The sequence below is a fragment of the Dicentrarchus labrax genome, unplaced genomic scaffold (genome assembly GCF_905237075.1).
Source record: "Dicentrarchus labrax unplaced genomic scaffold, dlabrax2021, whole genome shotgun sequence".
In the NCBI taxonomy this organism is placed as follows: Eukaryota; Metazoa; Chordata; class Actinopteri; family Moronidae; genus Dicentrarchus; species Dicentrarchus labrax.
The window spans coordinates 24,608,639-24,635,869 of record NW_026136703.1 but is presented as its reverse complement, the minus strand read 5'-3'; the positions used below and the strand labels follow the sequence as shown (position 1 = coordinate 24,635,869).

Genomic DNA, 27,231 nt, shown 5'->3' with positions numbered 1-27,231 from the left:
GTCCGACACTGCTGACCTCCGATCTCTCTTCCAGATGTGAAGGTCACAGAGAGCTCAGAGTCGTTTGTTAAAGCGACGGTCAGAGCAGTGAACGCGGCCTCGGGTAGGCGCTCTGCCTCCTGCATGCAACTGCCTCACTGTGTGCTTATGGGCCGACATCCCGTCTCCTAGCAACCCCAAACCCATCCAGCTGTAACCCCCCCATTCCCCATCCCATCACCATCTTGTTTTGCCCCATTGACTTACAGATGTGTCTGTGCACCACTGCAACCTATTTGTCTTTACAGGGATCAAACCTTTACACATAAACATGAACCTTGCATGATGTTGCAATGGATGCCGTTTGCTTTTGAGGCTGTTTTGCATGTATTTGGCAGATACTTTAGTCATATGCATGTGTCAGAGGGTTTGTGTGAATCATAAGAGTCATGAGTCTCCTATTTTCTGTCTCTGAAGTTTATTTTTGAACCCTTTGGTCTTTTTGTTTTCGCCCCTTGCTTCTTTTTTTTATCCTTAATTTGAAAACTACCTTTATTAATTATTTTTTCTCCTTTTACTTCTCAGTGAAGTCAGTGACCGACCCGCCCAGCTGGCACCAGCCCAGCTCCCCAGAGAGGAAACGAGTTCCTAGAGAAATCATCCGAGGCCTGAGCTTGTGTCCCGCACACACCAGTACTCCCTTCCACCAGCAGGGCTACGTAAGGACACACACAACACACACACACACACACACACACACACACACACACACACACACACACACCAAGATCTTCCAGCCTGGTGCAGAATGATAAACTGAGTTATTTTCTTAGGGAAGACGAGTGTTAAAGTTGTGTTTGTTGTTCTGTGTGTGTGTGTGTGTGTGTGTGTGTGTGTGTTAGGTTAAGCTGATGTCGGAGTGCAGCGGCAGCATCAACAGCGTGAAGAGAGTCAAACTGATCCTTAACGATGAGGAGGAGCTGGACGATCGGGGTCTGACCAGCAGCACCGCCGACAAACAGACCAGCACAGGTACACTGACAGCGAGAGGTCTCACTCTGTTTGAATTGGTGGAGAACTGAAAAACATTCAAGGTCCTGATGGGAAAGTGTACGTTAGACTGGTCTCTGTGACTAACATTAACCTCTGGTTTCCTCTCATAAAGACAATGTTCCAAAGGTTTTCTTTCTGCATGAGATTTTTATATATATATATATATATATATATATATATATATATATATATATATAATTCACTTGCCACTCAATGTTGCAGCTCCCAGACCAAAACAGTGGCTACAGCCGACCAGACTTCATAGACAAAACCAGTGATTTACCTAGCAGATAATCGTAAAATCAAACTGGACATAAACTAAATAAAACTCTAGTCCAACAATAGTTAGTCTTTCCAACAATCACCAACTCTGTCTTAATAATCCCTTAAGAGTTAGATGAGGTAATAGCTGTTGTAATGTTAGCTAATCCTTGAGGACAAATGCGTCTATCAAAGTCTGTCCACTAACAGTAGTAGTTTCTGCCACTGACAGACTCAGATTGTTATTGTCAGTGTCTGACAGCTTTATGGAAAGGATCCCTACAGAAATAGACCTTTTGTTTAACCATAAACAGCCGTAATATCACTATCAATTTCCACCAGACTCCATAGAGAAAAACAGCGATTTTACTTCACAGATCATCGTAACTTCATTCAAAGTGGACTAAAACAGAGCAAAACACGTCAAAACAGTCTTTGTTAGTCTTTTTGACATTGAGAAAAATATCTGTGTCAACTGTTAGAACTGTCATTTCATTTTCGGTCGACTTATTGTATCAACATACATGATGTAGAAACATCATATCGAGGCTGATATTCATCTCTGTGAGCCTCTTGTTTGTTCCAGTATTCACACAAATGCCTCCTAAATTAGGTGGTACTGATTTCTTCGATGTTAAAATGCTGAATTTAGCACATTTAATAACACCCACAGTTACATTATCAGCTGTAGAAAAGGCTTACCATGCACACTTAATCCTGGGTTTATGGTAATCGTGAAATAAATTAGTTTCAATGAGTAATCCTGCTAATATGTTTAAAGAGTCAACCAACGTAGAGGCTGCATTCAGCAGAGCGTTCCATAACTCCGTCTTTCTGCAGGTGTGATTGAGCGCTGGGAGCTGCTGCAAGTCCAAAGGTTCAACCACGAGACGGACATCAAGCAGGACCTGGAGCAGTGGCAGAAGCTGAACGCCGACCTCTGCGATGTCACTTCCTGGTTGGGAAGGGTGCTGCCAGAGCTCGAGAGGCTGCAGCGGATCACGCCGTCCACCAGCATCCGAGACATCGAAGTCAACATCAGGAAACTAAAGGTAAAACGACGACGACATCTCCGAGAGCAGGTTACATCCACAAATACTCCAAATCTTCTTAAACTTCATCAGGGTGTTTTACAAAAGGATTGTAATAGACATACTGTGTTGTAAAAATTCTACATATATATAATATGAACTGGATGTAGAGTAATATTTCACATAAAATAATCTATTACAAAACTCTGTAATGCCAAATGCTACAAATGGGTGCTATATTACTAGTTACTAAATATATAACTATATATATATATATATATATTATAGTTATACTAACTATATATATATATATATATATATATATTTTACTGTTGGTTCTTTGGTTACTTGAGCACTTCCCTGACTGGTCATGTAGCAAAAGCACACGTTTTACTTTAAAAAAAGAATCAGAAAAAGTTGCTTTTTATACGACTGAATCACCTGCCAGAAGGTTTGTTGCCTCGTAGAGCAACTAAAGGTTAAATTGAGTTCAATGTGATCAGAATAAAAACCAATCAGTGCTGTATCTAAAAGGCTTCCAGGGATTTCGAAGGAGGAGCAGAATCTTCCTCTCAACTGTGTGTATTTGTTTATTTTCAGTATTTTGTTGAGGTCAAAGGTTGAAACCACATGGTGAGATCAGACTATCTGCAGGTACTGAAAGCAAATTAAAAACCTTGAATGTGGCTGCCAAATGTCAGACATTCATAAACTAAAGTTACCAGTTATTTATTTATTTATTTATTTAATACTGGGGCAGCAGTGAGGAATGAGAATTAGTAAAGACCTGATACAGGCGGTGAAACTGTCCACTCACACAGTTCCATTAACACATCATATCTGTTCCCTCTCTCTGGTCCAGGAGATGCAGAAGACCTTCAACAGCTACAAGTGTCTGATGATCTCCGTCAACCTGAGCAGCCGTCACTTCCTGCGGGGCGACAGCGCCGAGCTGCGGGAGCTGCAGGACGCCCTCGCCTCGGCCAATCACAGCTGGACACAGGCCTGCGGCGGCCTGGAGAGCTGGGAGAGGAGGCTGCACGCGGCGCTCATGCAGTGTCAGGTTAGACACGGAGACCCTCGCTGCCGTTAAAGCTGCGTTGTTAAATGAAACTTGTTAAAATACTCGTATGACCTTTGCACTCTGTGTTCTTCTTCAGGAGTTCCATGAGACGCTGCACTCCCTGCTGCTGTGGCTCGCTCAGGCCGAGAACAAACTCCGCGGCGTGAACGTCAGCGAGCCGACGGCGCCACGCTCCGTCCTGCTGGAGCACCGAGACACGCTGACGGTGAGAGTACTTTATGTAGTCTTCCACAATGTTTGAGTCTGAATGAGCTGAGGGGAACTGGAGGAAGTTCATGAGACTATCCAACAGCTAGTGACGGGGTTTATGGGAAATGTAGTCTTTATTTTGGCATTACCATAACTGAGATTTTCGTCAAACCTGCTGCCTGGATTATGTTTTAACTGTAAATAGACACATCTGTGATAATTAATTTGACAAGCATCATTTTATAGAACCAGTAGAAATATATTTTTATTAGTATTTATTTTCAGTTACTTTCCAGACTGGATTTTCTTGCTCCAAGCTAACATGACCTGCTCCAGCTGTCATGTTAAACCTGTTCTACTGTTAGTGAGCTATACATCAGACTCTGTTCAGTCCCAGCTGTGTGCTGACTCCCGTGCTCTCTGTCGCCCCCTGCTGCAGACTCTGCAGGAGGAGCTGTGCGGCCGCCAGCAGCAGGTCTCCTCTCTGCAGGAGATCTCCTCTCAGCTCCTCCTGGAGGCCACCGCAGAGGACAGCATCGAGGCCAAGGAGAAGGTCCATGTCATCTGCAACAAACTGCGCCTCCTGCTGCGACAGGCGGCTGCTGACCTGCACACGCTGCAGGGAAGACTGGCACAGGTAGGTCCTTTTTACTTTCAGGGTTCTGTTGTGAGATTAGTGGCTGTTCTTCCTGCCAAAAAGTGATCCAAGTAGCAAATGAGACCAATTTAATGTGCTGACATTAGGGTAAATTACAGCTGTGTCATAGTTTTGCTGTATGGAGGACACAACATGACTAAAATGTAAAAAAAAAAAAACTTTATGATAATTACCTTTTTCTACAAAACCTTTTTATTTTATGTTTTTAAAATTAGACAAACTTCTCCAATCCATCAGTTTTTAAAATGTTTAATGTAGAACAGCAAAATAAAACATAGCATCAAATAAAACAACTATTTTGAAATATTTTTTATTGCCTTTAATCGATAAGGACAGGAAAGTGGGGAAAGAGAGTCGAACCTCCGGCCGCTGCAGGTTTACGCCCCGAAAACTGCAACTATTTTGTGCACGACAATGTCACTAAATCCTGAAATGTCCTCCTTGCTCACTGGTGAAGCTGTTAAACTCAGCTATGAGGAGAACAATTTAATGGATCCGTAATTTCACAATCATTTTATAGAAGTTTCCTGTAAAAGATTGTAATTTAGTATACTTCAAATAAATGAATCCCAATTTTGTAGTTTTGGAGAATGTTTCAGTCAGCCCACAGCAGAGTAGTTATTTCTATCAGCCTTCACCTACTTGCAAGGTGCATGGAGAAATCAGTCATAAATGGCCGAAACCAGCATGATTTTTAGTATGAAGGACAAGTTTATTGGTAACAGGCTAGCTAAACACACAAAAATCTCATTTGTTTATAGGAAATTGCACAATTCAAAATGAGTAATGAATGAACATTGTCTTCGGTTTAATTGGAGCCTTTCTTCAACAACATTTAAGGAACAGTAGTTCTTTCTCAGAAACTTTTAGGAAATCATTCAGAAATTGCAGAGCTGTGAAATAAAGCGTTACCAAAACAGTTTGGGGGGAACTACAGAAAAATAATTGGACGCACCTTTAAATTAAGTAAAATCAGTGAGAAAACAAATGTACATCAGTCTAGGGTTCGACTTTCCTCAAAACAAAAAGGACAGTATAAATGAGATGCTATCTAAAGTTAACTGTCAGTGCTCTGTGACGTCTGAGCCTGGTGACTTCAAACTGGTTCGGTCAGTCTTATCTGATGGTGTGTTTGCTGTCTGTCTCAGGAAACCTGCTCAACCAGCTCTGAAATGGACAGCATCGGTCTGGGAACACTGAGATCTCCTCTGCTGCTGCACAAGGTACACATGGATATTTACCTTTGGTTAGATGGACAGTGGTGGAGAAGTACAGCTGCAATGATTTAATCAAGTAGTTCAAATTGTCCTGTTTCTTTAGTCCTCTATGACAGTAAACTGAATGGGGACAAGAGATTGGACATTTTTTAGACCAAACAACTAATCAAGAAAATGATCAACAGATTAAAAACAATGAATAATGCAGAAGATGGCCACTCTAACTGTTCTATTATTACTGATGCACCAAAGTGTGAGTAGCTGGGTGAAGTTGGGTAGTTTAATCTGTAACAATGCATCATTTAATAAGCTCAGAATTTGTAAAGTAACTAATAGTTTACAATATATTGCTCTGGAATGTAGTCGAGTAAATGTACCTCAAATTTGTATGAAAGCACACTGATTGAGTTAATTTACTTACATTCTACGATGGAAAATTGAAAGTTTTGCCTAAGGAAAAGTCATACTGTCACCTGAAAGATGTTAACGCGCTTACAATTAGCATTTCATTTTGTTACATTGGGCAACAGGCTAACATGTTACACTATTTGTACTACAAGTACAGGGGAGTTTGCAGTGTTGGACAAAAGGAACATTTGACCTGTTTTGACACCGTTATGAAGCCACACTGACATTACATTTACTACACGTCTATCAGTCGTAGCCATTAGGACACAAGTGATTAACACCTTTGACTTCTTTGCAGGAGGACGCTGGTCTACAGGCAGCTACAGTTGGAAAACTGGCAACGAGAAGGTAACTTTTACCAGCTGGAACTGCACTTTGTGTACTTTCAGTTCATTCAAATGAATGGAGAAGAGTAGAATTTAGTCTGTAGTTTAATTTAATTTTAACATTTCATTATTATTTAACAGGTAAAGTCTTTCTTTGGTAGAAAGCAGTTCCAGTGAACACAGTTCATAGTCTGGTCTCCTCAGTACTGATGACACTTTCTTACAATAGACGTATCATTGGAATAATTGAATGGTTTTTGAAGCGTAAATGTGATCGCCAGAAGTAAACCGGCTAACGCTCCGCTGTAAAACTACCACTAAACTTCAACTAAATCTTACACTTTAAATCTACAAGTAGGGAAGTTTGAGTTAGATTAGTTTGCAGGAGCGCAAGTATAAACACAACGTGGCTGTAAAGGTAGAGAAGTCTCGCTGGCGTTTATTGTCACCGACAACCTCTAGTCTCATTTTCACTTGTTAGCAACAGCCTGTTTTAAGACACGTAAAAGCTCCAAAATTCACAGGTGAGGTATTATATAACATGAAAGTTATATTAAGCTTGTGTTAACCAGACCTTAACACAAGCTTAAAAGACCAAAAACCCACTTTGAGGCCTGGGAGCAGGAAGCACTAAAATGCTAAGTCAGTTTCAGAACTCATTCCTGCAGCACTCTTATGAGTGAAACAAATTGTGCTCTCTTTGGTAATTTGGGTCAACTGACCAAATAAAATCACTGTCTTCCTTTAAAGGCCACTCGGTCATCCTCAGCAGGAGGAATAGGTAGAACTTGAAAGATCTGAAAAAGCTATTAAATGGACTTTGAGTTGAGGGTTTTAGGTGAAACTACAGCTGCAAAGTTAAAAATAAACTTCCACCCTAATCATCTATAACATCTGTCCTCATCCAGGGAGGAGAGGAGGGATTCTTCCCCACGACGACCGCTCTTCTACCGGGTTCTACGAGCTGCCTTCCCCCTGCACCTGCTCTTCTTCATGCTGCTGGTTCTGGCCTGCCTGGTGCCTCTGTCCGAAGAGGACTACAGCTGTACACTGTCCAACAACTTCGCCCGCTCCTTCTACCCCATGCTGCGCTACACCAACGGCCCTCCGCCCACATGAACACTGCCATGACGCCCAGCGGTGGCGTTCGTCTATGAGTTGGAGGACTGAAAGACCCGAGGCTGGAATCCAAAATGGACCCGTTAACAGTGTCAAAATGCAAGGCACCTTCTCCCTTCACAAGAGAGAAAGAAGCACCGCCCTTCATGTCCGAAGGCCCCATCTTGTGTGTTTTTTGACTACATTTTATTGGTGTATTTAAAAATGTATTTATTATTTGTGGAGCTCCACAGTTTAAAAAAAAAAAAGAAGCCATATCACTGGTTTGTTTTGAAGTTTTGTCTTTTTCCTATATGTAGATTTGCCATCTGACGTCCCCACTGAACATTTTCAATATACGGTGCAAAGACAAAAAAATGGTCAAGATTTATTTTAATATCGACAGTATATTTTCATTTTTGTACTTTCACTATAGTCCGTTGGATCTAATTTGAAGGATAAAAGACCGTTATTACCAAAGCGCCCAGAAATCGAGGAGTAGCCATTTTCTACCACTGCAGCTATTTTTACTGTTTTTCATAGAAGGCAGCCACTTGTTGATAGCACATTTTGTACAGAGAGGTGTGTTGTTTTGATTTTGTTGTTTGATTTAGTTGTTTGATTTGGAGGTATTTAAAATATGTAAGATATGACTTTTTTTAAATGATGGCAGTGACTCATCTGCAGACATGCCTTTCCTTTCTGTAGCCAACAGAACAACCATAATTATCAGATAATGTACCTTTAATGGTGATGAATTTTGTATATAAGGGAAAACTACTGAGAGAGAAATAGGTAAATTATTGTTTCTGAGTGTGAGTGTGGAACTGAAACCTATCAGTTATTTAACATGGGGCAATAGTTTGAAATGCTTTTATATTGTATATTTGTGGCATTCAGAGTCATACGCGGTTGTTACAGTGAATTTTAGTATTCCCTTTTCGTGAGAGCCGATACGATAAAATACGATGTCAAATTTACAGCCAGTGTTTTCGGAGGTCATTCTTGAATATTTTAGCAAATCACTGAACCTAAATGGTTAGCAAAAAAAAGGCACTGATCCTCAAATTAAATCTGTATTAGGCGATTCTTTACCACTAGGTGGCAGAAAGCCTCTTAAACGCACTGACAGAAATGCATCTAATGCTAACTGCTTTTAGCTAATGTAGTAGCATAAAAACTGCCTACTTGCACATCCAGCAAACAATATCTGGCTCTTTAGCTAGATGGTCCACTTTCTTAACTGACTACTAGCTAACTTTGTCCATCTGCGTTTTGGTGCTGGACATGTAGCTAAACTTTTGTTGTCGATTATGTTTGTTGGAAACTGCTTGCTATGACAAATGTGAGTTTGAACCATTAAATCTATATGCAGCAGTATATTCAAAACTGTTAGCTAAAAAGAGGCTGACGGTTCTGTACTACGGCTTCTGCTACAGTTAGGAGTTGATTCTCAGTGTGCTCGCTATTATGAGCAACCCTTTTCAGATTTGAGTCATATCAAAATATCGCTTAATGAAGTTTTAAAGGTTTCTTTTTGAGATATGGTAACAGCAGTATTAGCTCTGGGAGTCCTGTGTCCAAGGATTAACAGCAGCAAACATATCACACTGCCATCTAGCTGTTAAACAAGGTAACAATGTGGCAGTGTCTTTTTTTTTAATGCAAAAGAAATCTGAACTATCCTCCTTTAAGAATAATGACTTACCCAACGCTGTCCCAGTTGGCCTCATGGAGTAAAGTCCTGCAGGAATCAAACAGGTTAAAACAAAGACTGGTTTTTGAAAAACACAGTTTGTTGTTTAAATACTGTAATGTACATGTGGGATTTACCTGAACGCTGCTTTAAAAACACTCTTCAGTCGTGCAGACCTTCAGACTGGTGTCAAAATCTGACAAGCCAGACTTGGAGTAGAACATGAATGTAAGTGATCCTTTGGGCACTGAATGTAGCTGTGTACATGCACAATCAAAGTAATTAAATGTATTTAATTTACAATGTTAATATTGTTGATCCTAAATGTTAAAGAGAGTGTATAATTTGATTTGAAACTCAGTGTTTGATACCAATTTGTACATAATCTCCTCACACGCCAGCAGAACAGAAACAAACAACAAAAAGTGTGTAAAGTTTGATTTATTTTGTGAACTCTTATTTATGGGATGTATAGATTGTCATTTTTGACTGACAATAAACCGTGTTTGCCATGATTTGTGGCTGTATGTGTACATGTATCGCTAGGACTAACAGAATTGACTTCAACGAGATCTGAGATATGAATGTGCATGTTTGCAAAAACTGCAGAGAAATATTTTCAGCATCAGATGTGTGTGTGTATGTATGTGTGTGTGTGTGTGTGTGTGTGTGTGTGTGTGTGTGTGTGTGTGTGTGTGTTTGCATGCATGTACAAGCCACAGACAGCAGAAAAAGAAAGGACAGTGAACATGTATCTGTCTATTTGCAGTGGTAGAATAATCTGACACCAAGGCTGAATTTACACAGGCAGGAAAGTGGCACAGCTCATGACCGCACATCCAGAAAGGACCTAAATGATGCGTTTGGGGAAGCTTATCCAAATTTCTGAAGCATTTACTGTTTCAGTTTGTTTGGCCGGATCAAAACAAAGCAATTTGAACTTGGATGGTACCGACTGTTCCCACCACTGTTCTCTTGGAAGAGAACAGCAGAGTGATTAATGAAAGCTTAAATCCAAAACACCAAAGCAAACGAGTCCAAAACACGAGGCTTTAAATGTGTAAAAAGACAAATAGTTTAAGGACTTGTAGCCAACAGTTCCTCATGCCTGTGAAGCCAAGAACAACAAAACAAGTGAGTTCTGGACTGATTCTCACATTTCAGATCCATCTTCATGTGTTATCCATTCAGGAAAGTGCATAAATTATAGCGAAGGACAGTGATGATTCCATTATGTGCAATTTAGGTGTAGCCTACTATACTTTAATATAGTATTTAAACAGCATACGCTGTGCTGAGTCAGTACTTTAACACAATTATTATTGTACGGAGAATCCTGTTTTCTATGTTTATTTAATATTTTATAGATAAAAAGTACATAAAGATCCTGAAATTGTTGCAAACTATAAAATATCTGCTAAAATCACTACATATACGTGCACTAAGTTAACCTGGACTATGGTTTGCCATTTTGCTTTCATTGCAGTTTAACAAACATTTAAACAGTTCAGAAAAGGCTACAAATGTATTTGGCAGGTTATTTATATGCACTGATATTAGCATATTAATATATGATATATAATAACATATAACACATATAATAATATGTAATCACGGTCAGCTTCACTACTACAGCTAAAGCTACAGCAGTCATTATTACAATTATGAACTTAAGTATATATACATTTATCTGTAAATGTGCAGCAAGTAAAACAGGACTACATTTCTTCTCTTTTTAATGAATTTGAGTGTAGCTAGACTGCTACAGAGTTAACTTCCTACTGATGTGAGTTATCAACATGCAAACAATTAGCATGTTAACATTCTCATATTGAGCGTACATTGATATTGCACGAGACGGATGTGCATCCTGTTAAACTACAGTTTTTATCTCTTATGCTGGTGCCAAGAATGTCTTATGTGAGAATGTCAATATGCATACATATTACTAATGTTTATTCTGTTATTTTTTTAGCTTGTTAGCATCTTAAAATGCATAGGGTTAGAATGGAAGCATTTGGTATGTTAGCTTTAGTCTTGTACAGCTAAGGCAAAGAAATTCAGTCATTCATTTTAATGACCTGGACGGTATTGTGCGACAACTCAAAGTTCACTTAGTCGGTTTTTCCGAGCTCATTCGAAGGTCACACATGAACTCAAATTGTGCACATTAACAGTACGCAACAGGTTAGCTTGCCACATCGCAAATGTGGTGAAGATAGCATGTTAGAATACTAATCTTTGTATGTGATATTTGGCATGATCATATGCTAGCATTAGCCTGTTATCTTTGGTGTTAAAGTACAGCTGAGGCTGACGCGACTTAATTTATTACTTTTTAAAAGTGTCACAAATACATGAAGTATACATAGTAACAAATAAGGTTACATTTTAATGTTTAGCTAGTAATTAAAAACATGCTAACATTTAGTTTGGCACATTAGCTTGATACATTGTTAAAATATGGCTTACATAGAGAAGTTAGCATGTCAGAATGTATACAATTAGCATGTCATTTTTGTATGTTAGAATTATAACATATGTAGGGTGGCCATTCGTCCGGCTTTAGTCCGCTTTTAAATGCCCCGTATACACTCGTTTGTCCTCCTTTTGAGAAAAGAACTAAAAACAGTCCGCCTTCTGACACATTACCTCGTTAGTTTAATACTTATTGGCTAAAAATGTGTGTCAGACTAAGTCATTTCATTGGTTACATTTTCGTGTGACCTATCAACACATGGCTAATGTTAATATTCAAATGAGCCATGTGCTGATTCGCCACTGGATCACTGCAGTTGCTAAGTTACCACCAGGCTGTCAATCAAGCTCTCAGTCAGAGAACTAAAGTGAGCTAATGTCGGTTGTTGGACTGAAATTCTGAAATTGCTCATACTCATATGTAGATAGGCAAAGTCTATACATCTGAAACAGAAGGTGCTGCATTTGTTTTCCCTTTTATCTATCCAGATAAAAACATTAAGAATAGTTTCTGTATGATGTTTATTAGACCTATGTAATCTGAATTGGAAGGGCACGTTGTCATGAGCTGTATCTTGTATATTTGTTATTAGCTATGTGGTATGTGTATGCACCTTTATGTAATCTGGTGGAAAAACATTAACATTTAAAACCGGATCATACCAAACAAATATCTGCTTGCGTGTCCCCGTGTATGCAAAGTGTCCTCCTTTTTGATGTGGAAATGAAACGGCCACCCTAAATATATGTACAGTTTGCAAGTTATTATATTTACATGATAACTTCAAGAGCTTAGGCAGTCAGTTTTAGAGCTATCCTGTCATCAATAACAATATATTGATTTGACTTTTTCAGGTGTCGTTTGCTGGTGTACCTAAGAACTTCTATCTGTGCCACATATCATATTGTGTAAATCCAGCCTTATTTAACCACATGAAGAGAGTAGAAAGCTTCTGCTAACAGTCATTTTTGTTAAAAGGCCACAAACTGCTGTTTCTTGACTCCACTGACACATGTAGTTTGTACAAAGAGAGTAGAAAAATCCTGGATGAACAGTCACTGATTAAAACACCAAAGTACACAGTAGTAGTGAAGGAGAAAAACACCACAGTGCAGTAGAAAACACTGCCCTTTTTTTAGCTATAAGACTACAAATGCTTATGGGAATTGATGCTAACTGTGTTGACAACATGCACCAGGTTTCTGTAAGTCACTGCAGACGGTTTGTAGACGGCTTGTTCTGGATGTTACACCGAGGTGGAAAAAGGAGATACAAATACTGTATATCAAAAAAGAGCTCAAACTGACTGGCAAAGGTTTCAGCGATGTTCTCATGAACACCTACTGTAGTGCACATTCACAAGAAATATTTACGCACACAAAATATACATTCGATCAAAAACATTATTTTTAAAGACTAGAAACATCTCAAGAGAAAAAAAAAAAAAACTTTACCTCACAATAGCACTTTTTTTGTTTTTTTTTTTTAAAATCCATTTTTGTTTCCTCTTCTTGATCTTTGGGGGATGAAAAGCCATTTAAGGTCCAGTCTCAGTTTGTCCCTTACAGTCCCTTTACACCAAGGCAGTTTCCATGACAACTCGATCTGGGATGATGTAGTCTGCTGGTTCCACCGATGGACCGGCGTCTCCCGCGTCCAGTGACCACTGCTCCGGAGGGATGTAACTGTGAGGAAAGTTATCACAGTCGTTTACCAGAGGAGAAGTTAATGAGTACATTCACTAAAGTACTGTTACAGAGGAACAACACCTGGTTGCATAAACTAGGGATATCACTTTTTAAATGTGGTTCATTTCCACAGCATACTTCTGTCAAACTCTACACTGACAACGAATCCGCGGGCTCACTTCTAACGTTAGCCTTCCACCAGAAGGTTGTAAAAATGCCATCACCCAAAAGAGAGAAAGATGTATATCCGGTAAGAGCCTTAGTCTTATCCTTTAATATAGTTTTTCTGTTTTTCTGAGTGGTGTCATAGATGTGTACTGTGTTTATAGATCATTTATTCAAATTCTTTTGAACGAATAGCGCGTCATTTGAAATTCGTTCGAACGTGATTTCTTGAAAAGGTGACCGCCCTGGCATGAACTAAGTTTCAGACTTAAGTTTGTCCATCATGTAAAATATTTCACCTCTAGACCACAGATATAGAAACATAGACACCACATTCTCAATTTGACGTGCGTCCGCATGGTCTTTGCAGGGTCATTTCCCTCCTACCTTCCTTTTCATTCTTTTTCTTATCTTCTTTCATCCTTTTATACTATTCTTCGCCTTTTTCTCTCCTCCTTCCATCTGCCCTGGTGTCTCTTTCTTTCCTACAATCCCTTTTCTTACAGCCACACAACTGTCCATATCTCCATTCAGTTCTCATCTTCTTTTTTTAATCGAAGAAAATAAAAAAAAAACTCACACCAACCAAAATTCTACTCCTCTTCTTATCTAAGAGACTTTACTGAGAAAATAAATGAATACTTTTAACACTTAATCAAGTAAAACTCTGAATGCAGTGCTCTTACTGGTATTAAAAAGGTCCCTTTGTGGTATTACTATTTTGAATTAACTAAAAGAATGCAACTCACTCATTGCTGTCCATGTGGGGCACCTCTAAACTCTGAAATGGCGGTGAGGACTGCAGGGGCAGAGCCTGCAGGTGTCCGTCCAGGATCTGGTCTACGCCGGGGCCATGTGGAGGCACAGTGCCGTGGTCGGTGTTGCACTGGTGTGAGCCCGGCTGCAGGTGAGACGGAGGTTGCGGCTGCTGCTGCTGGTCAGAGTAAGTGTCGGAGCTTGGCGAGGACGACGGCTGACTGCCGCTGCTGGACGTGTTGGCGTCTAGCATCTCCAGGAGGAGGTCGTACACCAGCACCACGTTCTTCCTCTTCATGGTGGACAGATGGTCCATGCCTTTGTTACTGCAGAGAGGGAGGACGACAGTGAGGCTGAAATGACATGTTATACCAACTAAAATAAGAAATGTTTTTAAAAGTCTCAAACATCTTCACTGGAAAGATCAAAAGCTGTAAATCAAATCATCTATATGTGCTTATTGATATGTGATGCTCACATATCTGTTGATCACATTAATGTACGCGAACATTTGGGAGAGCTAATAAATAAAGAAGACAGACATAAAGTTGGCTTATATGTAAATGTCTCTGTGTGATTTTTCCAGTCCCTTTTTGGATTCAGCTGCAGTTTCACAGTTTCCTGTTGTCTCTGGCTGTACCTGACGTGGCGGATGTGGGAGAGCAGCATGGTGAGGTGTCCGAGGCGTAGAGTCTGCTGCTGGGTCGACAGGCCCATTTTGGAAATGGCCCAGACCAGAGCATCGATCACCGAGTCCAGCAGACGCAGCAGCTTGTTCCTGCTCTCCAGCTCCTCTGCTGTCTGAGGGGCGCTTGTGCACAGATCTGCAACACACAGCACAGCAACATTTTAACAGGCTTACACACATTTTTATGTCAGAGGTAGACTGCCACGGTATTGGACTTTTTTTTAAATCAACATATCAGCAGTTATGTGGTCCACTAAGGCTGCTATAGATGCTGTACAGAACATAAAGTAATAACGAGATACCTCAATCAGCAATAATCACTGGCTTAGTAGTTACACTGGGTTGAAGGTGATCACTCAGTAACCATATAAAAAGGGTGTACTATAAAGCTGACCCCTCTTCCTGACCTCAGACATTGCGGGCTGCCCAAACGTTGATGCCCAGAAACGTCCCGAACACAGCAAAACAAGAAAATACAGTGAGGGAAAGATCTCTGCAGATACAGACACCGCCACACACTTCCATAGGAATGGGAAAAAATATGCCTTTAAAGTGTTCTTGCTGAAAACACAGAGATTATATACGGCACCAGTGTCGATTTAAAGCATTTACATATTAAAAGCTGAGTTACTTCAATTTAACAGTAACCATCTCTTGTAAACATCTGGCGCGTCATCGGCTGCTGATGACGTTATGATGGACATTCCAGATGTAACACTAGGTGGCAGTAGAGAGGACGAGCAGTAGATCACCCTGTCTGCCCAGCACCAGGACAGATGGAGCAGTTGAGCCACCACGTTCTGTCAAAACACATAAATCCTAAAATTCCTCCCTGTTCTCTTTTGCAGACTCAATTTCACTTCTTTCACAATTTGTTCTTTTTTTTCACCCCAGCTGCAGTGGAGAAGATTCAACAGAGGGAACAGAGTCTGGCAGAAGACCCTGTGTGTGTGTGTGTGTGTGTGTGTGTCTTAGGGAGGAGCTTTGTTAAACTGTGTGAGGACGTGCAGAGAGGTCGATCACCTCGGTGAAACCTGTACAGTGGCTGCTGGTGGTTCTGGGTGAGGGGGGAGAGGACACTGACCATTGGGAACATATGAAAGGTTCAGAAGCCGCGTGGCAATAAAGTCCATCTTCACAGGTCACTTCATCCAAAACCCTCTTCAAACAAGCTCTGACAATCCAACTTCAGTGGGAGGACCACCTCCAGGTTTAATTCAATCTAAAAGGACCACTATAGTGTAACTCTGGAGTACGACACTTAAAACGGTTAGTAACATTGTACTTTAATGGATTTTATGGCTATAGTTGAGATTTCAATGGGTCAAATATATCATCTCAGTTTTTTAACCACAATCCTCTCATAACCTCCTAGTAGTGGGGTCAGCACCAGGTTCATTTCACAAAGCACAAGATATCACAGAGATGTTTAACTTCAGCAGCATCTAAACAAATCTGTAGTTTATGGCTGAACTTTGCACCAAATGTTGCGTTTTAGATATCCTGCTAGGCTAAAAAATACAAAATAAAAGCTGAGATAAGCATACTGGAGACACTATAATGATCTATGTTTCATGATTTATAAGTAGGTCTTTGATTGTAAAGAATGTTTTCTGACAATCAGTTTTGTGGCTTTAAGATAAAAACATTAAGTTATTTATCAGCATAATGACTGAATAATAATTAGTGTTGTTTTGCTCTGGTCAGATTAGTTTTCCCATGCAGGTCAGATATGTGACAGGTGTCATTGACCCACTTAGTTCCAGATCACAGTTGCAGTAACCACAACAAAGCAGAGGGACAACTTATCTGGGTTACACAAGAACCAAAAACACACTCCGCTGTACCGACTGGACGGGATCGAACAGGATTCGCATGCCCGCTGTAAACTACCTCATCCGTCTCAGAGGGAATGGAGCGTAGGCTGCGGTTTGTCTGCGTCAGTGAAACTCACTGGAGTTGAGGAGGATCATGGCCTTCAGACAGACGTACTCCTCCCGCTGAAGCTTCAGCTCGCGGAACCGAGAGGTGGCTGCCAGCAGCATGTCGAAAATCTCCATGATGCCCTCCACGCACTGTCCCTCCTCCCTGCAGAGAGACGGAGAGATGGTCAGAGAGGTATAAGAGAAGAGAAAGACACAAATACAGACAGAGAGAATGTGTGCTTTAGCTTGCCACTAACATCATTCATGAAGCCAGTAAAGCTTATCTGAATTTAAGGGGAAAAAGAGAAGAGGAAGAAAGACAGAAGAGGGAGAGGAAGAAAGAAAAAGATGGAAATAAAGAGAAAAAAGGGACAAACAAAAGATGTAAGGCAAGAGAGATCAATTAGAGAAATAAAGAAAGAAGGAGAAAGAGATACTGATGGAGGCATAAAGTGAAAGACAAAGAGGGAGGGAAGGAGGGAGGGAGAAGACGAGCAGGTGTGGTCTACGGTAGAGCCAGCTAATGGTCATACAGCTATCTATGTGGCTACATGTGGGCCGTAGTTCTTTTCTGACGTGTTACAAATATCCAAAGAACCTCCTGACGTAAAAGCAGTATTTGGCACGGCGCTGCAGGATCTCCATCTCAACCAGTGGAGCTAAAGTATGATCGCTCCTGGCTAGGTCCCTTATATACTGCTCAGATGGAGAGACAGACGGTTACCAGTTCTGGATCAGGTAGAAAAGATGGACACTCCGGACCTTTAGAAAGTATAGATATTACACTTTTGTATTTTTTATATTTCTTTCTTCCCATTGAACCACCGTGTTCCGATACGTCATATTGTACATTTGTAATGGTGGAGGAAGTTAGGGTTCTTGTGCGAGGGGATTGTGTTACAGTATATTAAACTGTGTTTCAAACTGTGTTTTGTATAACCTTAAAAGCCCCAAACAAAAAAAGGTACATCTTATCTGAATCTTGAATCTTTGATGAGAAAATCATTGATTAATGCGAGGTGTAACTCCAGAGGAGTGCGGACTGATGTCAGAGACACATCAAATGTAGCTCCCAGGATTAAACTGTAAACACTAAGACACAAGATGACATACAAATGTGTAACATTTCCATGACAACTCTGTCAGATAGTTATTTATTTCATCTTAACTCTCTTTATTCTTCTATGTTAATTAAAGTTACCACACCGAGGCCACGCCCCCAAACTCCCCACATTTACCTTTTTTTGTACTTTTTTGTATTTTGATGTTGTCTTGTTTTTCTTTCTTTCACTCATTTATTGTTTTGTTCTGTATTATTCTGGGATATAGGCAGCATGTATCAAATGGAAACAAAATGAAACAAAAAAAAAAAAAGCATAATAAAAAGTGGATTACACTCAGCAAATTGGTTTCCCTTCAATATTCAAATTTCTGAAAAGAAATGAAGACTTGGGTCTGGAACCAGTGATGATACTGGCACCAGCACTACTACAACTTCCTTGTTGGGTGTTTTATCATCGCCTGATAACACTGAAGCTTGTCAGTTCGCACAAAGTGAACCTAAGTGTTTGGTTAATGCTGTAATTATGATAATAACAGTGCATCAAACATGCAAAGCAGACCCGACATTCTGGATCCAACCACGGGCGTTACCGCTGTGATGCTAATTTATGCGGCATCCTGGAGGCCGGTGATGAACCATCTTTTCTCAGATTCCTCACTTCTGTTCCCAAAACAATATTCTAAGTGTTGATTGGCTACAAAACATTAACTACAGTCCCGTTGGCTTCCAAAACTTTGCACCTCCGACTTGACAAATTCTGCTTTTGAGACACCAACAGCAAACAGCTTCCAACTAGGTAATTCACTCACTGCCAACTTTCCTCAGAAACACTTGAAAAACAGACAGTGAGTAAAAAACCACAGGCTAATTAAGTGAAATAGTAATGGTGAAAGAAGGTGGTAACAATATGTGACAGAGAGAGAATGAGAGGAGAACCAAAGGGCCGAAAGAGAGAAAATGAGAAAAAGCTTTCTGTTGAGCCTCTCGATGAGTAAGTGGATGGATTTGCATCCAGGATGTTTTCCTGAGCTGTTCAAGGAGAAAGGGCTACAGGCTACCGGGGACCACTCCATGGAGAAAAATAAGGTTGTGTTATGAAAACACATCAAGGTTAACCTAAGCCTATAGTGATAGTTTCCGTGGTAGTGGGAGAAGAAAGGTCACACACTGAACTCAGCCCACCAGTAGAGGAGGACAGACTTCTTCGGTTTCCACCGTCCATCATAAGTTTACTCTTTCACAGGACGAGGCTACTTCCTGTTAACATATAACAAAAAGTCCAAAACCAACAATGAATGCATCTACTAAAGAGCTAAAAGCTTGTGTCAAAAAGTGTACCCTCTGAGATGCGTGAATGTCTGTCTAGCAATCGGTTCATTAGATTTTCATGTGTAACTGAAATTTTGGGCTTCGTGGTGGCGCACAGAAAAGAAGTGGGATTTTATTAGGGTTTATTCTCTGGGAATGATGAACATCCATGATGGACAAAGGGTGGTTTGAATTACTAACAGATGGAAATGCAATGGCATCATTTAATTGCATTAAAAACTAAAACTTGTAAGAATATATATTAATTTATCTAAAAAAATGCCACCTCATAAGAAATGCATGCCATCTGTGTTTGTATGCGTTTGATATGGTCATGCACACTTCTTCACACCCTTCTGCAAGCTGGATCAACAACAAATACGGCCAATAATCTGTCTCAATACTGCACTTTGGACACCACAAAGAACACATGTTGCTCCATTTTATTAACCACTGCCGCTGTTGGAAATCCAAATTGCTGGTAAAGTGGCAGCCTAATTACAGCGTGTTTACCGGGAACACAATCGGTGAAGTGCCAGAAACAGCCAACTGTCACCTGGCCAAAGTTGAAGGTCAGCACGGAAGGGAACGGCGAGTGATAAAAATATTTTTGGCAAGAAAATGAGTCGGCAGTCCAGAGATATATCTGCGGCAGCAAATGGTGCTGGTATCTTTTTACTGTTCCAAGGTCTGCTAGAACTCCCTGTTTATTGTGTGATGTCAGCTCGTCATCGGAGTGTAACGATGTGGGAAGATTACACCGTAACCACCATCACTGCTGTGGCAAACATACCGCAGCTGCACACGAGACTCACATTCAGAAAGAGTTCATCTTCGTTGACTGTTTTTGAGAATCAAGTGCCGTAAAGTCTGAAATAGAGGCTGCAGCTTTTATTTTAACTGGAGTTAAAATAACTTTATTTCTGATTTCCAACACAGTCAAGTCCTACTTTACATAAATAAAAGCAGCAATGTAATAAAGTAAAAGTACTCATTGTGTAGCCGTGAAGAGGGGTCATTCTGAGGGTGCTGTATTATTATAGCTGAAATGATACGCCAATTCACTGATTAGTTGTCAGCTATTTTTAATGTCTATTGATTCTTTTACTTACTAAAAAAAGTCAAAATTCTCTGATTTTAGTTTTTCAAATATGAATATTCTCTGGTTTCTTTTGTCCTCCCTGACAGTGAACTGATTATTTTGGGGTTGTGGACAAATTAAGACAATTGAGGATGTCACCTTGGGCTTTAGAAAACAGTGATCAACATTTTATGGACCAGACAACCAATCGATTAATTAAGAACATGACAGATTAATCAATACCGAAAATATAGTTTGTTGCTCTAATAATTACTAATAATTGCATTTAAGGAGCATTTTAACATTGCTGTAATGTTGTCATTGTGAAGATACTACTGTATATTCTGTTGTGTATATGCAACATCATTTTAAGTAAATCTGCAAAATTATTAGTAACTACAGCTCAAATCAAATATTTCCTTTTGAAAAGCAGTGGAATACTCAAATCTGTGCACGAGTATAGTACTTAAGTAAAAGTATTTAGTTACTCTCCACCGCTGACCTACTTGCTAGTTTCTTTCTTTGATATGAATTAATTACTGTTAATAAATTGCAACACTTACTGCAGGTGTTTCACAATAAAAGTGTTTCAATGAGTCCATTAAATCGGTGGTTCGCAACTTGGGGGACGGGACCCCAACTAGGGCTCCGCAAAGTTTCATAAGGGGTCACAAGGTCTTCTTGATTCTAAGGCATCAATCATTGGGGTTATTGTACAGTTTGCATATAATATTAAATATCCATTAAATATATCACTGAGTCAGTTTACTAAATGACAGAAAACGGGTCCCTAAAGGAAAAAGGTTGGGAACCGCTGCATTAAATGTCGTCCACACACACACACACACACGCACACACGCACACACGCACACACGCACACACACACACACACACACACACTACAGGCATATGAGGAAACACTTTCTACTAGCAAAAGCTAACCAGCCTTAGAATGTGGGAGTAGAGGAGCCTGTCTCACAAACACATTACCCAATGATATTAAAACCGTGAGAGCCACATAATAAAATACAATATTACTTCCAGCTCGAATGACTTTCCTGACTTCTAAAGATCAGCTCCAGAAGAATTTGTTTGACGTCAGACCTCGCTTTCAACTTCCAGCCTTCCTTACAAACAGCAACGCAAGAGGTTGACTCACAGAGACATTTGTTCAGTTAGGGCCTGCTCACCTGTTCAGTTTGAAGTCTGGAGAGAAGATGAGTTTTCCCGGGTGATCCACTGACCTCCACATCAGGCCCAACATCAGGATCTCCAGCCAGCAGCACTTCAGCAGGTGGATCTGGTCAGTCAGACTCAGCTCCACAAAGCCTGAGATCACACAGAGGCTGCCTTTAGACCAAGAACCAGAAGTGGGACGTAACGAAGCACAAAACCTTCAGCAGTTTTCTTCTAGTATCTGTACTTTACTTGAGTATTAATTCCTCTCTCTTTTACAACCTACAGTTTTACACATAATCTCTCTCTCAAAACAGGCTTCTTACTTATGTTTTGCATCAATGCAAGCTTCCCAACATCAAGACGGATGCTGACACGCACAACATGTCCTTCAGAGAAACCAAGACTTACTTTTATACTTTGAGTACTTTTCTGAGGCTGTACTTTTTCACTTTTACTCGAGTAAAGAAGTTGAATCAGTACTTCTACTTGAGTAAAGCATGTGTTTACTTTTGCCTCCTCTGCCAAGAACATACATCTCCTATCCATATTCTGCATGGATTCAGAAGCTGGAAGATATTTACACTGGGCATCAAAGGCAACATTTGCATCAAAGCGACTGGAGATATAAACTCCTCCGCTGTCATAATCTGAAGCTTTAAGACATGCTCTCCAAAGAGGCTTTTGCAACCAACTTTGCATAAGCCAGGGTTAGTTTAGTGAAAGGATGAATTAAGAAAATGACCAGTGAAGACTAAGACACAGCACTGAGTGCATTAACACAAACACAGAGGCTTTAAATGTCCACATACAACATTGCACTGTTTGCTTTCCTTCCAGTTTGTCTTCCTCATTACTGATTGTTGGTGTGGACTCTGCACATGAACATTGCAAAAGAGCCAAAGACAAGAAAATAAATTATTAATTTTAGATTTCGACAACTGACTTGTTTCACCAGTCACATGGTGGATGACACTAACTTCACATTAAGGAGGCAGACAAGACAAATACTCATACACACAGTGCTGCAGGAGCTCGACTATCAGTGAACTGCCCTCTCTTTGTGACTCCATGTGTTTGAACCCAGGTGCAGCTTTATTTGAACAGATACTCACTAAAGCTCCAGTGCAGTTAACAACATTTCAACAGATGAAACAGCTTTCATCAGGATCCTGTGCTTCTGTCTGATTTCAAATGTGGTTCAGCTACACAGGTGAAGCTACTGAGTCACATGACACTGTCACATGACAAACACCTCACACTCAACCTTCCCCCTTCTGGATTTGCCTGAGAAGCCTTCAGCAACATAAATAGAACAAAACTTGGAAAAAGACTCCTTTCATGATTGGAAAACTATAGCATTTTAGTAATTGTCTGGATAAATATGGAAAAATAAATAATGCATGGAAAATGATGAATGAGAACTGATGATAAAAATTATATGAATTTCATCTGTGTGCATTCAGTTTAGAAATGAAAAGCACAAAGACCAGAAACAGGCTAAAACAATTTAGCTTTGCTCTGTCAAACAGGCTAAAGGTGCCTAACAACAACTGGAAAGCAGATGTTAGCTAACAAGCTACAACATGTAAATATAAAACAAATTTAGAGTTGCTAAAAGGTGTATTTTAACCCTTTTTATGAAAGCTAGTAATTTCTCCCTTCTGCCAATCATTATGCTAAGCTAGGTTAAAAATTGCAAGCTAGCTTCCCCCAACTTATGCTAGGCTAATGTCTCATTCACATCCATCTTCTCATTTGAGTCTCTGTTAAAAAAAAAAAAAGTGTTTGTTGAAACTCCTGTAAATTAGTTTTTAAAAATGTGCCTGTCAACCATTATCTGTGAGTTACGGACAGAAACATGGTCTCAAAAAGCGGTAACTATGTATTTTTCCTGACAGCACCTTGCTCACCTGTCTGTGAGCTTTCTTAGGTCTTTTATAAAGGAGACACGGCATGCTCATTTTCACTTCTGTCAGAGTATAGAAAAAAAACACCTGGGAAAATGGTCTTTAAAATATCTGGGAAAATGGTCTTTATTCAAAAAACTGGGAGTCTTTGTGTTCCCTTCACATTAACACCTCTCCAGGGGAGTTACCTGCTGGGCTGAACACTGGCTGAGAGAAGGGGTAAAGGGAAGGAGAGGTAAGGAAAGAAATGGAGAATTGGAAAACATGTACAAAAGGACAGGAAAGTGGGGAAAGAGAAACTGCATCAGTCAGTCAGGAAAGAAAGACATTCACTAATTGCAGCCTATAAATTCAGACATTAAAGGTTAATGATTAGATTCTATGATTGGTCTGTCCACGCAGCCATTATCTCATTTGTTTGTTCATCACATGCAACGTCTGGGTGGAAGATGTGTTTACTGTAGCCTCAGGTTTGTTTTTACCTTTATAACCCTCACTCTTTTGTTTCCTGGTTTTCAGCAAGCCTGATTTCCACACACTGTTGATGGTTACGAAGCCAAACTGCGTCCACTGACCCAGAGTCATCGCCAGTGAACACATGGCCCGAATGTTTACCCTGACCTTAACCTTGAAATGGCTCTTTTACTCAGCTAGGCCATACACAAAGCCCACAGTCTTATTTCATTACATGTAAACTGGACTCTTAATTAAAAGTTTAAATGTCTGTATTGAGACCATGACCAAACTAATGTATACACAAAGCAATAATTATTCCCAAAAGCAACCAGAATGTGAAGGGAATATGGAGTTATTAAACAAAGGGTTACGTCCTGCTGTCACAATATTAATATTCTATGTGAATTTATGCATGTTTTAGTGTATGTTATATATGTTTATATTGTATGTTTTATGTACTTGATTAAGAAATGGCATCTTGAAAGGTAAAAAGTCAGTTGAACAAAAAACTATTTTTAGGCACAAGAATTATATTAAATAATATGATTTTAAAAGTTGTTACATATGCATTTAAATTTTCATCTTAAACCTTTAAAAAAAATTTTACAAATGTATTTAGATTAAGCTTTTCCTTAAAATTTGTATTATTATCTTATTACAAACAACAACAAAATGTTTGGCCCTGATTTGCCTCCATACTAAGTTACAGCAAAAACTGTGCTCATTAGTTAATATCACATGACACTTTTTTAAAACTTTTTTTTAACCATTTTCAGTTTAAAATCCTTAAAAAGTTTGTATTTTTTAGAACAAAATCTATCGTACCAGCTCAGCCAGAAACACTTGAGTTGACCATTTATATCATTTAACAGTTCTAAGTTCTCAGGACTGGAGTTTTGATCTTACCAGGGATCTTCTTAGCCCAGCTGATCATGAGGACCAGTTCCTTGTCTGCCAGGTTGGTGAGGGACATCATCATGCTAGCCTCGGTGAAGGGCTTCTTCAGGTCCTCCATGAGGTAGATCTCTGGAGGTTCCGCCTCCATGATGCGCGAGATGAACTCCTCTGGACTCATGGCCGAGTGGTGCACGTGGTTCACCTGAGGGAGGGGGGCAAGTGGGGCGAGAGGAGCCTCCAGGTGGAGATGCCGCTGGGCCCGAGAACCCAGCCCCAAACGGACCAAACCCTTGCCAGTTGGGTCCCGAGTCTGGAGTCCACCGCGGCGGTGTCGGGCCCCTCTGTAGCTGCAGCGTTCACGCCTTACACCTGGTGTAAGACAGCAAGAGAAATAGATTTGATGTTCCTTTGTACTTACCTAAATCCATTACTCTGCTTTCTTTAAAACTCAGAAACTCCCTGACTATTAGCAGCAGGGTCTGAGAAGGTCTTCTGATAGCTGGTTTGGGTGTAGTTGCCTGGTTCCCAGCTCTCGATTGTCACGAAAAAAGAGACTTTAGAAGAGCGCAGAAAGAATGATTTGTACAGAAACTGGCTTGTATTGAAACACTGCCTTCCCATACTTAACACAAATCTCATGGTCAGCACCTCAAAATTTCCTGGAAATCTCTGCAGACAAATTGCTGCTCTCAAGGGCACTGAGAGTGCCACTGTCTGGAATCAGCAAATCTACAAGGAACAAAGTCATTTGCAGATTTTCAAATTCAGCTCTGGACATTCAGCGCTCTTGACTGGACAAGAATGTGCAGACTGTCTTAAATTGTTTTATTATTTGTGTCTTGCTTTTAATATACAGCATGAGCCCCAATGAGCAAGAGGTGTGACAAAGTTTTTCTCTTCTCTCTTCCATCCCTCAGCAGCTCTTCTCCAGTTACCCCTTGCCAGCAGCTCATTTGCACAGCTTTGTTTTTAACTGGGCAGTTCTGTGGGCAAAACCGCAGTGAGACTGGTTGACTCTCAACCATTAATCTGAATAGTTTGACATTTTGGAAAATACGCTTGCTTACTTTCTTGCAGAGAGTTAGACAAGAAGATTGATACCTCTCATACAGTATCTGTCTTTCAAATATTAAATGACAGCCAGAACATGGTTAGCTTAGCTTAGCATAATGACTGCAGGCAAGGGGAAACAGCTAGCCCAGCTGAAGCAAGTAAACGCATGAGGATTTTGACTTTTTGTACAACAAACAAAAAACAACATAGCAAGCAAGTGGATTTTGTTACCTTTGGACAAAGCAATGCAAAGTAAAGCTAGTCGGCTGTAGCCTGATATTTAACAGACATGAGAGTGGTATTGATCCTCTCTACTAATTCAAGAAAGGGAACAAGTATATTTCTCCAAATCTGCAACTATTCATTTAACAATGCTGGAAAAGTAACAGTGTGCAGTTCGTTAGACTCACAAGATCACAAAATCCTGATATCCAATGAGAATCCATCTTACCAGGCAGCAGCAAAACGTCCGGCTAAATTATCATACATTAGATCCTGTGTGTTTTCAGAAGTCTCAAAGTTCATACGCCGTAATGAGCTCACCGGTAACACTTGAACTTTAGTGATGCTGTAAGATGACAAAACGTCAAGGACCCCAATTATTATAAAAGGTGAGCACCTACCGCACTTCATCATGCCCACTTCGTAGCATTTACGAAGGCGGCAGGCCTGGCAGCTTTTACGTCTGTTCTTGTCAATAGTGCATTGATTTGTGGCGGGGCAGATGTAGTCGTTGTGCCCTAAGGAAAAGGAAATGAAAGACATTTTGTAAAGATGTATTTAAATTGAGGAGCAGAAGGAATAAATGGTGAGTAAACATGGACAGAAAGACCGAGCTGATACCTTGGATGCTCCTCTTGAAAAAAGCCTTGCAACCCTCGCAGGACCACACACCGTAGTGGTACCCAGAGGCGTAGTCGTGGCACACGGCGCAGAAGTGCATGTCGGCTTTCCCTGCTGCAGAGGAACAGGAGGAGTTCATGCCTTCCACTCCTTCCTCTGCTCTCTTCACCAGAGGCTTGTTACAGCTGATGATGGAGCTGCAGGAAGAAACACTGTGAAAAAGGGACAACTTGACATTTGGAGTTTTAGCCCGTCATTCACCTGTCATTAGTCTTCCAACAGGTGCAGAAAATCTTTCCAAAATCACATGTCAATCAACTGGAAAACTGCATCAGGAAACTTCACAGCGTTCATCATCGAAACATAATGGGTGTATAAACGTGCAGCATCCTTGACCAGTGTTGTCATAACTTATGTTAGTGCAGATAATGCCTCCTAAATCCTAAACCAACTGATGTGGTGAAAGTAAAAGTGAACTGTTTAATGAAGCTTTGAGCACAACTTCAAGCAGGAACACAACTATAGACCTATTTGTCTTCACATTGGGTTCCACCGCTCAATTCCGACCCCCAATAGGGGTCACCACAGTTTCACACGGGGTCGACTATTAAAAATAATTGCCAACTATTTTGATAATCGATTAATCTTTTTGAGTTGAGAAAAATATATTTTTTTAATGAAACAGTCTCAATTTAACTCTGGTGCCTCTATATGACTTACTGAACAACCAAGACCATCAGCGA

The 27,231-nt window shown here is 40.3% G+C and overlaps 2 protein-coding genes and 1 long non-coding RNA gene across 6 annotated transcripts in view; 2 read left to right on the top strand and 1 right to left on the bottom strand.

Annotated features, from left to right (window-relative positions):
* Positions 1-9,515, top strand: part of syne2b (spectrin repeat containing, nuclear envelope 2b) — a 148,697-nt gene extending 139,182 nt beyond the window's left edge. The window contains exons 122-131 of the mRNA XM_051396226.1: positions 35-103; positions 565-698; positions 882-1,011; positions 2,134-2,345; positions 3,187-3,387; positions 3,485-3,613; positions 4,037-4,234; positions 5,404-5,478; positions 6,179-6,228; positions 7,115-9,515. Of these exons, the coding sequence (XP_051252186.1) occupies positions 35-103; positions 565-698; positions 882-1,011; positions 2,134-2,345; positions 3,187-3,387; positions 3,485-3,613; positions 4,037-4,234; positions 5,404-5,478; positions 6,179-6,228; positions 7,115-7,325 (1,409 nt within the window). The 3' untranslated portion in view covers positions 7,326-9,515. The remainder of the gene's footprint in view (positions 1-34; positions 104-564; positions 699-881; positions 1,012-2,133; positions 2,346-3,186; positions 3,388-3,484; positions 3,614-4,036; positions 4,235-5,403; positions 5,479-6,178; positions 6,229-7,114) is intronic.
* Positions 9,424-27,231, bottom strand: part of esr2b (estrogen receptor 2b) — a 32,125-nt gene continuing 14,317 nt past the window's right edge. For 3 of the 4 annotated variants that reach the window (XM_051387718.1, XM_051387727.1, XM_051387734.1), the window contains exons 3-10: positions 26,489-26,700; positions 26,269-26,385; positions 24,602-24,961; positions 21,344-21,482; positions 16,731-16,864; positions 14,729-14,912; positions 14,082-14,414; positions 9,424-13,164 (exon numbers count right to left, since the gene is read on the bottom strand). In XM_051387718.1, the coding sequence (XP_051243678.1) occupies positions 13,053-13,164; positions 14,082-14,414; positions 14,729-14,912; positions 16,731-16,864; positions 21,344-21,482; positions 24,602-24,961; positions 26,269-26,385; positions 26,489-26,700 (1,591 nt within the window). In that variant the 3' untranslated portion in view covers positions 9,424-13,052. The remainder of the gene's footprint in view (positions 13,165-14,081; positions 14,415-14,728; positions 14,913-16,730; positions 16,865-21,343; positions 21,483-24,601; positions 24,962-26,268; positions 26,386-26,488; positions 26,701-27,231) is intronic. The other variant, XM_051387740.1, reaches the window with a different exon arrangement.
* On the top strand, positions 15,879-18,106 carry LOC127356274 (uncharacterized). Its single transcript, XR_007881959.1, has 2 exons — positions 15,879-16,045; positions 16,537-18,106. It is a non-coding gene; the product is annotated as an uncharacterized LOC127356274 (long non-coding RNA).